The sequence below is a fragment of the Thunnus thynnus genome, chromosome 9 (assembly GCF_963924715.1).
Source record: "Thunnus thynnus chromosome 9, fThuThy2.1, whole genome shotgun sequence".
Classification (NCBI taxonomy): Eukaryota; Metazoa; Chordata; class Actinopteri; order Scombriformes; family Scombridae; genus Thunnus; species Thunnus thynnus.
Genome location: NC_089525.1, coordinates 32,515,621 through 32,534,015, shown reverse-complemented (window position 1 = coordinate 32,534,015; position 18,395 = coordinate 32,515,621). Strand labels below are relative to the sequence as shown.

The window sequence follows — 18,395 nt, the reverse complement described above, 5'->3', positions numbered from 1 at the left end:
AACCCACCGAGGTCAAGTTTGTTAGCTGCTGTTAACGCTGCCGACCGGCGCTCCGCCTCCTCTCCGCCGCCCCTTCACCGCCGTGAAAAAAAAAAAAGGAGCCATTGTTCGTCATTTCAGTGGAAGGAGGGAAGGGGGAAAAAGGCACATAACTGCAGGCACTGTGTGAAATGTTAAAATAGAGATTAGCCCGGCTGCCGCAGATCTCGCTTATAATGATTAAACATCACGTCTTGCATTTCAATGGGAACACTTGTGGCTGGGAGCGCTCTGATAAGGTCCTGGTTTAATTCACACATACACATGCAACATTTAGAGGGGAGAAAGGACATGCTTTTTAGAAGGAGGAGGGAGACGTGATTGGTTCGGATGTTTGTCCACAGTGTCCTCTAACAGCAGGAAGAGCAACAGAAAAGCGACTGAAACCGTTCTGCCACTATTAAATAATCCAGGTATATTAAATCAAGTATTCTTCATGGGCATGGACTCTTTACCTTCACTGATTACTGCTTTGAAGGAAGCATTCATACAAAACCCACCAGATAACATCAAAAACATGTGGTTTAATTGTATCCTGTATCCTGCACAATGTTGGGCAAGTTAATTGAAATTTATAATTAATTACTGATTACATATTCATTTATTATTACTTATTACTCAGCAGCAAAAATAACATGTTGCATTACTCGTTACTTTTCTTTTGTTACTCAGCCGTCAACTCTGTCAAGGTTTCCTTTAAACAGCTCAAAATCCTCCACATGCTGAATCTTCTGTATATATTAATGTATGTATGCATGTATGTATGTATGTATGTGTATATATATATATATATATATATATATATATATGTGTGTGTGTGTGTGTGTGTGTGTGTGTGTGTATGTATGTATGTATGTATGTATGTATATATTTATGTATGTATGTATGTATGTATTTATGCAGAAACAGAAAATAAGACATTTGTGTTTTAACAAGCCAACAGGATACAGTTTGGAAGGATTTACTGACCATCCAACAGCTAGCGTTAGCTAACATTAGCAAGGTAGCTAAGATCACACAACATGTGAATAATACAACACGTTGCATTTCTCCACAGAGTGTTACTGGGATTAGTAACTGTAATGTTATTTCTGAATTTCAAATCTTGAACTTGTTAGCAAACGGTTTCTTATTTCCACATCCAGCAGTTACGGAGCAACATTATCATTCATGTGGAGTCGTGTTTCTGTCCACCTGGTGAATGTAAGTCCAATATTCACTCTCTTTTAGCTCTGTTTTTGCTCTCTAACAACTCCTGAGGGAAATATCTGTCTCTTTAGCTGCTAAATGCTCCACTATGTTCACCAGCTAGTCTACAGCTAACTGTGTCTGTCTGCTGTTTGGTGCTGAGCAGGTAGTGTACAGTGGCTTTTTACAGCTTTTTCTCTGAAAACACTGAAATGACGCTATGACAGCACTGAGAGTCGCTGATAATTCTCTGTAGTATCATTTCATACATTGTTACTCTAAAATATTGATTAAATGCCTTTAAAATTGATAGAAAAACCTACTAGGGGACATTTTTCCTTCTATGAATTTGTTATTTTTCAACAGTAAATTGATCTGAGACGGGTGAATTTCATTCTTTTACTTCTTTACTTTTATTCTCCTCTTTAGCGGCGCCTCAGATTGCATAATCACCTCCTCATTAGCATCATTACAGAGTCTGTGTTGGAAGCAGCAGCAGCAGCAGCAGTAGTGGTGGTGGAGCTCAGCCGGTTTGCTCTTCTTCACTTCTTTAACGTCTCCTCCATCCATACATCACCTCCCACCTGCCGCCTGCCAGGCTGCCTAATACCAATTACACAAAACTCTCTCTGTCCCCCCCCGCCCCCCAGCTCTCTATCTCTTTCTCTCTCTGCCAAAAATTTATTTCCCGACCACATAACATCTCCCCACCTCCTCCTCCTCCCCCTCTTCCCTATCCTCCTCTTCCTCTTCATCCACAACTCAGGCTGGAGTGTGAGGCTGAAAGAGGCTGTCGGCGCCGCTTTCCTGCAGAGATCTCTCTCCTCTCCAGTGTTCAGGAGGAAAGTCTGACTCCCAAGAAGTGTTTCAGGGGATTTTTAATTTTATTTTTTGGCTACTATGTATTTTAAAATAGATACCTTAGAACTTTAATTTAAAATATCCTCAGAATGCGTTCATCTTAGCATGCCTTTATCACCTTGAAATTTCTCTCTCTGTTCACTGCGTCTGCTGCTGTTACCTGATTTCCCCACAAGAATCAATACCGTTTCATCTTACATTATAATATTATCACCTGCTTCCTGTTTTAGGTTCGCTTTACAATCATGTTCCCACAGTAACCACATAAAGAGAGAGAGAGAGAGAGGGAGACAAAAGGAAGACAGGAGGAAGAAGAGGAGCAGCAGGAAGTAAACGATTGTAGTAAAGTGGAAGAAGGAAGGGATAAAACAAGGAAGGAAAGATTGAAGGAGGGAGGCAGTAAGCGAGGAAACAAGTGCTGTTAAAGAGGAGGAAGGAGAGGAGGAAACAAGGGGAGAAGAGAGGACAAAAGGAAGGAAGAGTTAAGATGAAAGACAGCAACACAGAAAGAAAAGGAAAACAGGAGAGGAAGGAAAAAATAAAAGGAGGAGGCGAGGAAAGGGGGCGAGAGGAAGGACAGACTGCATGAATAAAAAGAAGAGAGGAGGAAGAGGAAAAGCAAATAGGAAGAGTAGAGGAGTCTGAGAGGAAAAAGAGAGGGATGGAAATGGATGGAGAAAGGAAGAAAGATAGGAAGTTATGATATAAGAGAAGATGAGGAGCAGAAAGGGTTCAGTAGAGAAGAGGAGGGAGGAAGGAGTTAGGATGAAGGGAAGAATGATGGAGAGGAAGACAAGAAAAGGAGAAATGAGGCAGGAAAACAAAATATGAGATAAATTAATAAAGGAAGAAGGAGGAGAGGAAGACAGGAAAGAATCAGGATGTAAGAGAGACAAAGAGAGGGAGGAGGCCAGCTGGGGAGCAAATGCAGGAAGTGAAGAAGAAGAGAAAGGAAGCAAGGGAAAGAGGGGTGAAAGCAAAAACTGAAGGGAAGAGGCAAGATGCAAGGACAGATGAAGACAAAGAAAGAGAAGAAGAGATGACTGAAAAATAAACAATAGGAGGGAAAAGGAAAAAGAGAACAGTAGAAGAGAAGAGGAGGAGATAAGAGAAGAAGACGAAGGAAAGGATGCAAAAGAAAGAGGAAGGAAGAAAGGACAAAAGCAGGGAGGAAGGAAAGATGAAAGAAAGCAGAAAGAAGAAAAGAGGCAGGATGGGAGGAGAGAAAAAGAGACAGGGAATGGGATAATCAAGTAAGGAAGGATACTGATAGAAGGAGGGAAGAAGATGAAAGCAAGAAAAAAACTAATAAAAAAGAAAAAGAGGAGGGTAAAACAAGGAAAAGCAAAGGAAAAAAAATCAGAAAATGGAAGCTGAAAAGAGAAAGGAGGCGAGGAAAAGGAAGGAGGAGGGGGAAAAAAAGGAAGCATGAGAGACTAAAAAAAGGAAGGAGGACTAAATGAAAGGAAGGAAGAGGAGGAAGAAGACAAACAACCTAAATAAAAAAACACAAGACGAGAAATGGGGTAAAGTGATGAAACCTTTGGGGAAAAGGCAGAGAAAAGCAACCTGCTGCAACTGTGTCATCCTCTTCAAAACAAGCCACGATAATATTTTCTTTTTGTTGTTCCCAGAAATATTGTGTGGCAATGAATTTAATCATTTCGCCCCGAATTTCAATTTACTGCTGTAATGCGATGCAACAGCGCTATAAGCACAGTGTCATAAGCGCCTTCCTCTGAGTGCGTTTGATATTCCTCATACACAGCAGCCCGCATGCAGGGTTTGTTTTTATTGAAATGTGATTGGGTGGTGTCTCGCTTTAGGGCACGACACACTGCAACTTGAGGATTCACGAGTCAATTTCCTGAAGTGGAATCCAATAACGGCGAAGAAGCCGAGGCGAGGCGTTTACGGCTCCTTAGGAACATCAAGAGAGCAGCGATGAAAAGACCGTAAGTCACTCGGAGACTGCTGTTGGAAACATTTTGGGTAGTGAGTGGGGGGGGGGGGGGAGATGGAGGGGGTGTCTTGTTGGAGCTGCTGGGAAAACCTCCTGCTGTTTTAACTCTGATGAGGACACACATGTCATGCCCTCTGGAATATTATCTGGGAATGTTCTGGAAGTTTAAGGCCAACAAAAGCTGACACCAACAAACGCCAGGCCCTGTGTCTTTAAATTTGTCTATAGATTGAGCAGTTTCACACATGGCGTCCAGTGTGACGGGCATCAAATTAGTGTTTGAACAGTGTGGGAGCCGGGGGGGCTCAGGAGCTCTTCAAATACTGATAAAGAACTATTAGTATTTCAAATGCTGCAATGAATGATGTAAGAAATACATAAAATCTAACTAAAATCTAATATTATGTCATTTTAAATGTGTGTTAACAGCTGCCCTGTCAGTGTAGTTGACTTTATCTTCGTGTTTTATGCTCATGAGCTGCTTCTGTTTTGTGCACCTTTGTGTAATCATTGTGCAGATTTGGTGTCAGATCGACGTTCTCATTGGACAGCACATTCAGTTCAGTCTCTCTCATAGTTCCTGCCGTCTGTCTACAGTGAAGACTTTACTGTCCATCCTGAGCGCAACACATCTGGGAAGCAGCTTTTTCCTTGATGTCAGACACAAAAAACCCAACAAAAAAGATTTTGAAGTATAATGGATGAAACTCTCCCATGGTGATTTTTCAGTAATGACAAATTTGTCATGTTAACGTGTGTAAATTCATCATGTTGACCTGAACCTGCTGCTTCCTCTGACTGTTCAGCACATTCAGTGTGTTGTACATGCATGAAATGATGCATCTCTACATGAAACTGAAAGTGTGTGTTGCACTTCAGCATATCAACATTTTCTGTTTTGAGTATGTTAGCATGCTGATGTTAGCATTTAGCTTAAAGGACCACTGTGACTTCCTACAGAGCTGCTAGCATACTGGTTTGCTCCTTTTTTCTTTCTTTTCTTTCCTTTTTTTTGTTTTTAATGTTTTGTGGAATGAAGAAACAGGAAAATCAGTTAAGTTTTCATTGTATCTGTACTTTTCCTTGTAACATTTGGCAGTTTTTACATTGTTTTCACACTAATTGAACTTTAGCTTTTTAAGAATTAACCTCGAGGTCCACATACTTGTTTATTCCAAAGCTTTCAGCCACTTCTCCTGGCCTTCCTCAGATGATTGAGCTGCTCAGTGAAAGGTGTTAAAACCTTTGGAAACACCAATTTAAGTGAAAACTGCTGTTTCCAAGTTTGAGAATGAAGCTTCAAGCTGAACAAGGGCTCGATTAGCAATTAGGCTAATGCTACGTAGGCTAACCGTAGAAAGCCAATCAAAAGCTTGTAAAAAAGATTCATTTAGCTGAAGACACACACAAGTGAGCTACATGGATCAGAACCTGATGATGATTGCACCAAGATAAAGAAGCAAAGACAAACAGAGTAACACAACACTCGTCTTCCTTTGACTGAATGTATTTTATTGTAAAGCTATAAGGAAGGAGTAATTACAAGATATCATTTCTTTGATTTGCTCAGCAAAAATAAAAGACCACATTTTTTTTTTAAATTCAAACATGCGGATGCTGATCAAAAGAGAACAGGTGAGGCTCAAACAAACACATCACCCAACTTCCTCCAGAAAAATCAAAAGACTCCAAAAAAAAAAACAAAATAACAAAGAAACAGAATAAATGTACAGCTCGTCTTCGGACGGACGTCGTGAGAGAACGGAAAGGAAAGCGGTAAAGCGGATGGATGGATGGAGGAGAGACGCTGCTGTCCTCCGCTCTGAGCCTGACTCATCACTCCTACATTTAAAGAGCCTACAGTACTTTAGACAATATGATCCTACAGGTTCAGGGTCAGATTTCCTTCACATTGTTTGAATATATATATTTTTTTCATCTTCATTTTTTAAAAACCTACACTTGCATGTACATAAAACTGTACAAAAAACAAGGCATCACTAGCATTGTTCCTATATAAATATAACCAACCAACAATTAGGCTACAAACGTGGACTTTCTGTAAAGACGAACATGATTCGGCGGCTCTGTCGCACTGTTTTCTTCTTCTTCTTCTAGTTAAAAAAACAAAAAAAAAAGTAATCCTCCATCCTTGATGTACGGAAGCTCAGAGCAGCCAAGGTTGCTTCAGTTGATTTTAGGTCCGTTATGTTCAAGATCACAACTCAGTTATCTCCACATGATAAATGTTTTTTCTTATAATTGCAAATAAATCATTCAAATTTCTTAAATAACCAATAATCACAGGTGTGCCGTTAGTTTTACAGTTTACACCATTATCCCAAAATAATAATTTAATTGTTACTCTTATATCAGGATAACAAGGAGATTTCCTATTTCAATGAAAACTGACTGAGAAACCATTTTTAATGTAAAAATCTCAAGACTTTTAATGATTACAACTTTATCTAGTTTGTTCTAGTTTTCTTAAGATAAATGTTATGAAAGTCGTGTCAAAGAAGAAGAAGAGCACAAGATAATAACATAACGACTTCCAGAGATTCATAAAATCCTGTTTGGTGGAGATTTTTTAAACATGATTACTCCAAGATAACAATATATTTTCATTTTGAGATTTCAAACAATTTTAAGTTAAGTTAAATTTTGTAATAATTTACATATTTACTTGAGAAATCAAATTACGCCGCTGCGTTTCTAGTAAGTGTTTTGAGATTATTAATCCGAGATATTAATGAACATCGTCTCGTGATGATTATGATGTAATTAAAAATTTTCTTTGATATTTTAAAAAACATAACTAAAAATGTAATAAACTGAAATTTTACAACGTAAATTTCTTCATCTGTGCATGTCTACAACATATTTTTAACATAACACATGTATTTTTAACAATATATTTTCAAACAATTTTCTTACAATTACAAGTTAAATTTTGTAATGATATATATATTTACCTGATAAATCTAATTATGCCGCTGTGTTTCTAGTAAGTGTTTTAAGATTATTAATCTGAGATATTAATGTCATAAAATCCTCACCACAAGATCTTTAGAACGTCGTCTCGTCATGATTATGATGTAATTAAACTACAAATGTAATAAACTCAAATTTTACAACGTAAATTTCTTCATCTGTGATGTCTACAAGAGTTGAGTTATAAACAGAAGCTCATACATGTCTGTAAACATCTGGAATAAATTTGGCCTTATAGTCGCTGTTAGCTTGAGCTAACGTGGTTAATCCTGGTCGTGACTTTATTTATCATTTTGTGAGGTAAAGAATTTAGTTATTGTGGTTTTTTTAAGGCTATTATCCGTCTTGTAACTCTCTAAAGATAATTAAGTCATGATCTCCAGATAACTGACCTAAAACAGCCGTTAGCATCAATGGCTGCCTGCAGCTTCAGCAGTTTCAGAACTGGGTCGAAGCAGCCGGACTTCCTGAATTCCCTCCTGAATTCCTTGCGGAATCAAGTTTTCAGTCACGATGGAGTAAAGAAACAGAAAACACAGAGTCCAGCGTGCCCGCTCAGAAAAAACATCATTTACACTGCCGCATCCGGTAAAAAACAGCAACGACCATTTATATTCATACAGTATGTCTATAGCAGTGTTGATTCCATTAACATTGATAAAAACAACCGCGACAACAACAAAAATGTATAATATTTATAAAGTTGGCTTGTTTCATGCTCAGCTGAAAGCCTCGTTTTTCAGACTCCAGCCTCAGTATAATACACAACCAAAATACAGCAAACCACTCCAAACTTTTTCACATGATTTCATGTAGAACAAGTTTCCCGCTCTCATGGCATCACTTGCTTTTTTTAAAATTCTTTTTCACGTCTGCAGCGATGATGATGATGATTTCAATTTAAGTAACAGAATAAACTGACACTGTTCATCAAACTCAAAGTGAAGTCTCTAAAACGCTGGAGGTGTTTTTGGTTGAATTACAGCAACGTGTACGTTTGAGTTGTAGAATATTGTCGTTGAGTTATTGAGAACACGTCTGCACAGTCGATATTTCATCCTAAAAAAAGACTCATTTCAGTGAGTGAAACTGGGTGCTTGGTCTTTAAAATATAAATCAGTTCAGTAAAAAAAAAAAAAAAAAAAAAAAAGGTGGAACACCATCAAAGCAGATTTATGTTTTATTAAATAGGAACTCCACCAAATTTACATGTCAAAGTCAATTAACTAGTTTCAGGGAGTTCTCTGCTCGGCTTCTGAAAATAGTTAGAAAATGTCTTCTGTGGCTCCGGTGGAGCTTCAAAATATTTTGGTTTGAGCATAACAGAAAGCCTGGAGGGGCCAGAGTTTTTAAAAGATGTGGACATTTGCCATTTGCAAGGGGGGGGGGGGAAGCTGCATTATGGGAGATGTAGGATCTTATGGAGCTTGACCAGTACTGAAGACTAAAAAGACAAGAGAGAGGCTTTCTGCTGCACAGATGTTGGAAATTCTTTTGTAAATCTGTCTTTTGCAAGTTCCTGCTAATTTATGGAAATGCAATATAATATTAAAGTGCTGGAGAATCCCTTTAAACTGTCATTGCAGTTGGTTTCATTTCTCATTTTCATTTTAGAACAACTAACGAATTCTAACTGCTTTCAGAAAGGTAAAAAAAAAGTAGAACTTTGGTATTAAAATGACTGCAAAATAGATATTTAAGACATTTTCTGCTGCAAATTTGTAAACTGCATCTATGCAAACAGCAATTTGGTCCTTCAGGGTGCAGCTGAAGAGCAGTGAAGGAATCAATTTGCCGTCCTGATAGTTTTTGTTATTTGAATAAAATGTGATTTTGATTCAGTGTCATAAACAGTCAGCAATCTGTTGAAGGAATCTGTTGTATGATTGAAGCTCTTTAAGTGATTATTAGCTCCTTGAAAATGGATATTAATCAGAGTTTTCATCCCTGTAGAGTCTTCAAAGATCTTTTAAAAAACAGCAGCTTTAGTTAAACGACCTGCCAGACGTCTCATAGTGTTTGTTTTTTTATTTCTGTGACTTAAACATCATCATCATCATCATCAATGCAGAAGTTCCAAACATAAAAAAGAAAAAGATTACATGAGAAGCATAAACTAGTTCTGGACTAAATATCAGCGGACAGAGGAGGAAAGAGAGAAAAGATGATTTTCACTGAGTCATAATGTTTCCGACAGACTCGTAACGTTACTGACAGTCAGACTGAGGAGAGGAGTCGAGGAGGGAGAAAAAACACAGAAGAAAACAAATCCCGTTGAACAAAGTGAAGTTTTTTTTTGTTTGTTTGTTTGTTTGTTTTTGTTTGTTTTTGTTTTTTTTTTGTTTTTTTTTTAAACCTGCACAAAAAAACCAAAAAAACATTCATGTTTACTGTCATTTAATGAGCAGACTCCACCGTACGGCTGAAATCACAGCAATAACAACATGATTCATAAAGAGACCAGAAGAGTTTTACAGCTGGATCAGTTGTTGTTTATGCAAAATAAAGATTTAAAGGCTGCATCTCAAATTGTCCTCTGACTACATTAACAAACACATGATGCTCGAGCTGATCTCTGCTTGTTACTACTTTGAATCCACAAGCCAGATCGACTAAACAGACTCTTATTTATAAAGCATCTTTCTAGCTTTACTGACCACTCAAAGTGCTTTACGATACAAGCCAATATTCACCCGTTCACACTCACACACACACACACAGACGGTTCAGCCAATCAGGAGCAGTTTGGGGTGCCCAACATGGAGGAACCGACGACCTTCTGATTAGTGGACGACCTGCTCTGCCTCCTGAGCCTCAGATCTCATTTAAAATTCATATTTATTTGAGTGTGATGCCATGTAGAGTGTTTTTGCAAATGATTATAGTCACGTTTCATGAGATACGACATGAAAATTTGTGGTTTTCTTTCAAAACTGGTCAATAAACAAAAACGTTTACATGAAAAAGTCCAATATTGTCTCTTCTTTTATCTCTGGTTTGGTCTCCACCAGCTGGTCTCTAACTGGTGTACAGTGAGTTGATCAGAGGAAACACTTGAGACCGAAGCAGACAGGAAACCAAATCTAGGAGCTAAAAAAGAGACTTTCACAATAAAACCTGTACAATAAATCTACTTGTGCAGCTTTAAGAATCAGACTTCATGTCAAAAATGAACAATTTGAGACGCAGCCTGCGTGTTTTAGGAAAAAAAAAAAACATCTTTCTGTAAGTACAAGCATGTAAATAATGGCTGTCAGTAGTAAACCAATATGTTTTAAAAAATAAAGCATTTTAGAGGCAGTTTAATCATAAATCAGTAAGTTTATAGTGTTTTTTTAGAAGTGAACTAGTGCACTTTAGAAGTTGATAATGAATCAAGGGGAAAATCAGTGTGTTATAGGGCCAAAACACTAAATTTGAAGCTGAGTTAAACCTTCTAAATAAGACTGAATGTCTTTTTTAGAAAGACACAATGATTTCTTGAGGTAAACTAACTGCATTTTATATGTGAAGTCAGTCAAGCGCAGTGTCTGAATCCTGATAGATACTCTTTCTGATTTCTGATCAATATCTTCTCGCTTCAAACATTTTTTCAAAGATTGTAGTAATTCAAGACATGAAGAGATTAACGCAGCCGTAGAAATCTGTTCAGTGACAAAAGCCGCTAATTGAGAGGAGGAGCAGCAGCCGACTGGAGCTCCGGGAAGAAGAAGATGACTCATCTTATTTATTTGTTTATTTATTTATTTATTTTTCTATTTCTCACGTCCAGCTGAATATTTTTATCAACTCTAGTATATTAATATATACTGGTGATGTCAAAAATACATACATATATTTTTTTTTTCTTTTTTTTCTGTCACTGAAGAGGATTTGAAAGTGAATGTGAAGGCAGCAGGACGAGAGGTGGACGCTCTGCATGCAGAGACACCTGCTGAACACACACACACACACACACACACACACACACACACACACACACACACACACACACACACACACACACACACAAGCAGGCTGTCAGTGTGTGTGACAGCACCTCTCCTGGGGGTTGATGGGTAGATGGTGGTAGTGGTGGTGGTGGTGGTGGGATTGTGGGGGGGGGGGGTTGTACTGGATGTACAGGTGTTCCTCCAGGGAGCAGAGTGTGTTTGTAGTCTGACAGGAAGCCTCTAGACCAAAAAGCTTTGGACCATCTCTCTCTCTACACACACACACACACTGTATATAGTGTGTATGCTGTACACACTCAAATACACACACACACTCATACACGTTCACAGGCCTGGTTGGAATTGTAATTTATTTTGCAGAATTTAACCAATTTATACTGAAACATTTACAGATTTCTCAAAAAAATATTACATCTAAAGCCTCATAAAGACAGGATTTATGTCTCTAAGGGAGGTGGAATGATTTTAACATTATAATCAGTCCACAGTGTGTATGTGGGTAATTTTTCATCCTCTTCTCAGTAATAATTACAGCTTCAATTTAAGGATATGTCTGGCGATTTTTTTATATATTTCTTATTGTCAACAAATCTCATGTTTGGAGCCAAACCAACGACGAACTGATCAACTAACAAGTATTGTGTGTTTATCCAAAGCCTGATACATCTTCTTCCTCTGTGCCGTAGACTGAAAAAACTATTAAAAACACATCAGTGAGCCACACGGCTGCACTGGGCGACACCTTCCTTCATTATGAAGAGTTTGGTCACGTTAGTTTGTTCAGAAACGGCTCCAAAGAAAAACTCACAATTTGTAAATTTGAAGATTGAGAAATTATTTCTGGTGTTTGTTTATCAGGATTTAAAGGAGGTAATATGTCCAGTCTGTGTGACTTTTAATTTAGTTTCAAACACATTTTCTTTTTGATACTTTTGAAAGAAAGAAAGACATTACAAAACACAAGAGTGTTTTTGTCGGCTTCCAAAAACTCTTTAAATTAGAAAGACAATTTCATACCAGAGATATCTAAAAATGACTGCACACAAACAAACAAACACACACACACACACACACACAGAAGCAGTTTTGCTGTTTTGGTCTCAGGTTTTTCAGCCAACAGAAATGCTAGAGGTCTCTAAAGGTCACCAGGGGTCACCAGAGGTTGCTTTTCTTCTTCTGGGGTTAATTGGTGCCAAAGAGTTTAGGTTAAACTGATGCTACCTGACCTCCTGCCTCCTTCCTCTATCTTTACCTTACACAGCACAACACACTGGCCACCTGGGAGTCCACCAACCAGCCGGCCAGGCAGGCAGCAGCGGCGGCGGCAGAGAAGAAGAAAAAAAAAATGACTTGTTTACTGTGAAACGGCAAAGCGTGGCGAGAAAAAAAGGAAGGAGAAGAGTCGGCGCGGACCTCCATGTTGGGCCTGTAAATAATCAATCAGAGCTCTGAACGCTGGCGTTAAATCACCAGAGGAAGACGGGGGGAAGCGTGAGGGACCGCGGCGGCGCCCGTGAACTCTAAATCTCTGTCACTCGGAGGGTTGAACGCCGGTTGAATGACGGTTGATTTATGTGCGGGGGGAATACTGTGACTGTGAGTGTGTGTGTGTGTGTTTCTGAACAGGCAGGTACGTCGACAATAAATCAAATCACCTTCAGAGACCGAAGGAATCATGTTTTGAATTGCGTTCAAACATCTGCACACATCGAGCTCCCACACATCAAAACAAATGGATGTATAATAAAAAACCAATTAAGCGGCGAAGCTGGAACGGCACAACAAAAAATCAAGGGAAAAAAAGGAGAAAGCGTTGGAGAGCAGAGGAGTGAATCAGTCCGATTTGCTCGGCGAAGGCAATTGTTTGCCTAATAAAGCGAGATAGCGCGACCCCGCCGCCACCCTGTCGATGGCCCCGTTTTGCTGCCTGCTCGAGACTTTGAAGGCGTCTCAGCCTGGAGGCGCTGCTTTGATGTTCCCCTCTGTGATTCTGGAGGGTGTATGTTCACATCACATGCGCTGCAAAAAAAAAAAAAAAAAAAACAAAAAAAACAAATGACAAGTCATTTAGTCTCATATTTACTCGTCGAGACTTTTCTGCCAACAAAGGTGAAATAATCTCACTTGTTCCTTTTGTTTCAGGAAGTTTCTAGAAATAAATGAGTGTGTTTGAAGTACATAGAAAGAAGTATGATTTAATACATTTAACATTATGGATGATAAAGACTATGGGGACTTTCATAGCATGAAGTAATACTATAAATACAATAAAAAGAAGTTGGACAGTGTGAACATTCAGCCCCAGCTGCATACAGATGCAGGACAAAGGAGTGAGAGGTAGTCTGCACACTAAGTACCACTCAAGAAAAAAGTGGTGGGAAAAAAAATTAATTACAACTAATGGACTCACAAATCTGCAGATGCAGAGCAGAATCATCAAAACTTATCAAGACATCAGGCAACTTTTCTAGTTTTTTTATTACTATCGGAGTGTCAAATTTAACCCTAACCCCCTAACCCTAATCCTAACCCCTAACCCTAATCCTAACCCTAACCCTCTAACCCTAATCCTCTAACACTATCCCTAACCCTCTAACCCTAATCCTCTAACCCTAACCCTAATCCTAACCCCTAACCCTAATCCTAACCCTAACCCTCTAACCCTAATCCTCTAACACTAACCCTAACCCTCTAACCCTAATCCTCTAACCCTAACCCTCTAACCCTAACCCTCTAACACTAACCCTAACCCTCTAACCCTAATCCTAACCCTAACCCTCTAACCCTAATCCTCTAACCCTCTAACCCTAATCCTCTAACCCTAACCCTCTAACCCTAATCCTAACCCTAACCCTCTAACCCTAACCCTAATCCTCTAACCCTATCCCTAACCCTAAATCTGTTTTTGGGGAAAAGAAACAAACTATAACTAAATAAATTTAATGTAGGAGAAGAACATCTGTTTCCTCTTATGGACTCTTTCACACAGATGTTTGTCTGATGATAAAAACTTTGCCTCATTTGAAGTTTGGGAGCTTGAAATATTCACAGTGAGAAGTAATGAAGTTTATTTTGTCTTCTGTCTTTCCCTCTGCAGGCTTCCAGCTAATGTTAAGATTTTTATATTATCACTGAGAGGCAATTTATCACTTTATCACTCCTACATCTTAATACTTAAACTCAACACCTGCGTCAGCCTTCCAGTTATATTTACCAGTCTACACCTGCCAGCCAATCAGAATCAATACGTTTTTGTGGCCATGATATAATTTGACTGATGGAAAAAATATACCCAGCTGATGGATAAACACGTATTCATTCCTTTACTAATCTGTGTCAGAAAAATGGTCACTTGATTCTAGAAAGCACGTGTAATAAAGTGATTTATTGGAAACAGACCGGCTGATTTTAAGACTTTAGGGCTCAGTAAAGGGTTTAGGGGTTAATTGACTGTTTTTTTTTACAGCGCGCTCTCTCAATGTGCCGTTTTCTCTTTCATCCATCCAGTCTCAGCTTGTGTGCATCACTACAGGTGAAATCTCACATTACCTTCAGCAGCCATTAACACAAAAGCTCAGAATGAATGAACTTGCAAACCCGGCTCGCTTTTTAATGGCGCAAATTATCACCGGTAATGTACAGAGCCTCGGGTTGTAATTAGAGTTTCTCTGCTGCGCTGCGTGGCGGGGGTGTTAGTGGACTGAAGCCCGTACAGGTGTCATTAATCCTGCATTCCTGTGCAACTGCAGCACCGCAGGAAGCGGCGCCGAACCCCCCCCCCCCTCCACTACCCGCACACAGGTTTAATAAATACTTCTGGTAAAAACGCCAAACAGCTCGGCTTCACACTGAGGAGGTAAAGAGGTGGGAACTAACGAGAGGCGACAGTGACCAGAGAGAGCTCTTCCTTCAAGCTCAAAAGCACAGCAGGGAAACATTCGCCACAGTCGCCACGACCGACGCTCTCAAACATCCACAGAGGTGATTTCTCGCAGAGCGCCAGTAACTGTCAGTAACAGCAAAAAGATAACTCCTCTCTGCTCGCACAGCAGATAGTATTTAAAACGACACGTCTGTGGCGTGAACAGTGTGTCTTTCATCACTTTTAATTGTTATTCTCTTAATTTGTGTTTTAACCCTCCTGTTGTCTTCCCGTCAACCATGAAACTTTTGTCCTCCTGAGTCAATTTTGACAAAAGTCCACAGATGCTATTCAATGAAAGTAGTGACCATTACTTTTACCTGCAAAGTAGTGTGGTATTGAACCATCCATGTGATTTTCAGGCAATTAGATGAAAGGAATTCATATTTCTGATATAAAAACATTTGAAAACGGGTCAAATTTGACCCGAGAACAACAGGAGGGTTAAAACATGAGCTGTATGAACTTTTGAGACACAATATCTCAACAACTGCTCCTCAGATCAAACTGAAACCGGCCTTTCATTCATTCATTCATTCATTCATTGATTCATGCCTCTCACAGGACAAAACCTCATGACTTTGGTGACCTTCTGATCCCTCCTCCTTGATAGATAATCTAGAAAACTAACGAGGGTGGATTTTAATTGAATTTCCTTATGAATATTCATGTTCCCCTGAGGATGATGCTACCAAAGACTTGGTGACCCCCCCTCATAATCCCATAATCTTTCCTCTAGTGCATTTAAACTTGGAAATATGAAAATTCAAGCATCAGGTTGCCATGACATTAACTGATCACATTCCTGCTCCCCAGAGGATGAACCCTTTTCATTACCTCACAATCTTTTCTCTAATCACCACATTTAGGACAAACTTAATGTTTTTTTTTTTTTATCTTGAGCTACTGGTTTTCATCATATTTTTCAATGAATCAAGTCATCATTTACTATTTGAAATGTCAAAACAGCAGCAAAATATGCCCGTTGCAGTTTCCCAGAGCTCATGTTTACTTCTTCAAATGTCTTATTTTGTCCAACCAACACTCCAAAACCCAAAGATACTCAGTTTATAATAATATTAATCAGAGAAAAGCAGCAAAACCTCATGTTGGAGAAGCTGGAATCAGAGAATATTTGGTATTTTTTGCTTAAACGATGAACCAATTATCAAATTGTTGCTGATTTTTGTTTTGTTTTGTTAATAGACTAATAGATTCAGCTCTATAATAAAACACTGCAGCCTCTAATCGGACTTAAGTTGTAACTTCCCAAATGTGAGCATTTGTTTGGCGTGTATAATTTATATGTCCACATGTGGAAAAGAGAAATTTAATTTACCAAAATGCATCTGTTTCTTCTTCTTCTGTGAGAATAAATGTACCTGTCAAACACATTTGTGGAGTTTCCTTTTCATGGTATACTACTGACAACAGCATGAATAATATAACACGTTGTTGGATACTTGGCTTTGGCCGATCCACTCACTGATGCACTTAGATAGTCGGTACCGTATCGATGTACCTCTAATGGTTTCGTCCCCCCGTGAACCCAAATTCAACCGTGTTGTTAAGTTGTAGAGGAAGGAAAAAAAAAAACAAAAAAAAGTCTTGTGTTGTGAAACTCGGCACCGTCGGTGATGCTCAAGAGTCCAGGGGTTCCTGCGGTGTGACGGCGAACGCCGCGGCGTCGTTTCTCTGTACATGCGAAGGTTTTCAGTCCATCAGTTCGACGTTACGTGAAGATCCGCAGTCAGGACGGACGACAGCCACGGATCCACAGTTACAGCCACAGCAGTTTCCTCTGTCACTGTTTGTAGTATTTACAGCTCTGTACACTGGAAAAAAGACCTCTTCACAGCAAAAAAAAAAAAGAACAGAACTGAAAAAGTTCTCCACAACAACTCCGGAGAGGCGGAAAACAGCTGCGTTTCTGCAAAATGTCTTACGTTGACGACAAACTGTTCCTGATAAAAATGAGCCTGGGTTGATTTGACGCAACTCGGCCCCAAAAAAAAGTATTTTTAATGGAGGCTCCGGAGTCGACAGAGAAAAACTAAACTCCCAAAACAAAAACCAAACAAATCCAAATAATTTCAGGATAGATAGCATTACACAGTATACTTAAGTAGGATTTACAAGAAGTTCTTCCCCTTCTCTCCCCCCTTGAAGGTGTTTTTTCTTTTTCTGTTCCAACACAGCAATATAGCCTAAAGCAACGCACAAAAATCCAACTCAAATACATGAGTAGCTAAATAGTTTCCCATTAAATTATCACAACGATGTGGTGTAGTTTACATTCCTTCCACAGCGGCAGGAGCTGTGTGTTTTCTTCAATTGGTTTTAATTATTTTTAATTCTATTTTACATTTGATTGGTTTCTAGAAGGGGGGGTGGGGGGGTGTGGCGGCAGTGGCAGTGGGTGAGGTGAGGTGGGTGGGGGGGTCTAAAGCCTTGTACGGTGGATGCAGTTATAAAAAGGGGAGGAGAGGGCGAGTCGGTGCTGCGGCACAGCGAGTAATAGGCACAGGGGCAGTGGGGGGGGGGGGGGGGGGGGGCGGAACGGGTTGGTGACGAGCAGCATCGGGGGAGGGGGGGGGTTGACGGATAGCGATCGGAGGTGGGTTGTGGGGTTTTAAGGTGGAGAGCTGCGCCCCCTCACAGGTAGATCTCCCTCTTGGAGGTCTGGCCGGTCGGGGTGGTGGCTGAGTGGTACTCCACCGCCTGGCTCAGAGGGATTTCCTCCAACCCACAGTCTTTACTGGACGAGTCTCCGCCCGCGGGGTAGGCACTGCTGTAGGGCGTCATGAACCGCATGTTGGCCACTTTCGAGCTGCCGCTGCCGCCGCCGCCGCCGCAAGTCCCACGCTCCTCCGTCGTAAGGGGCTTGGGGCTGCCGTTGGCCATCAGGTGCTCCTGCCCGTCCATCTCCTGGTAAGGCACGAAGGTGGAGAGCTTGGGGGCGTTCTTGGACACCTTGCGGTTGGGGGAAGGCTGGCCGGGCATCCAGCAGGAGTCGGAGTGGCCGAACTCGGTGCACTCGTGGGTGCAGTTACCGGTCATCGCCACGTCGGGAAGAGGTCTGAGGTCTGCAGAGAGAAAGACAAGGAGACAAAGAAGAGATAAGTAACCTGGAACCAGATGCAGAGTATGAAAAGGTCGGAGATGGCGATGAAGTTGGCTTACTAAAGCAACATTAATTGATTTTTCAAAGCATTCAAGAAGTAGAAGATCTCACAACAACAAACCCATAGCCTTGAAAGACTAAAGCTGCCGACTTCCACACGTTTGTGTCCACCTGATGAATGAAAGTCCAGTATTATATTTTCTAGCTCTAGTTTGGTCTCCACCACCTCCTGAGAAAAAGAAAAATCTGACTTTCTTAGCTGCTACATGTTCCACTTTCTTCACCAGCTAGTCTCTTACTTTGCTTGTCTGATGTTTGCTGCTGGACAGGTGAGGTGGTGTACAGTGAGTT

At 40.1% G+C, this 18,395-nt stretch overlaps 1 protein-coding gene and 1 long non-coding RNA gene across 2 annotated transcripts in view; both read right to left on the bottom strand.

The window, feature by feature from the left end:
- LOC137188809 (uncharacterized) overlaps positions 1-18,395 on the bottom strand; it is a 374,566-nt gene that overhangs the window by 21,173 nt on the left and 334,998 nt on the right. The window lies entirely within an intron of this gene.
- Positions 17,528-18,395, bottom strand: part of LOC137188854 (protocadherin-9-like) — a gene marked incomplete at its 5' end in the record, with an annotated part of 109,663 nt that continues 108,795 nt past the window's right edge. The window contains one exon of the mRNA XM_067598433.1: positions 17,528-18,006. Coding sequence (XP_067454534.1) covers positions 17,576-18,006 — 431 coding nt within the window. The remainder of the gene's footprint in view (positions 18,007-18,395) is intronic.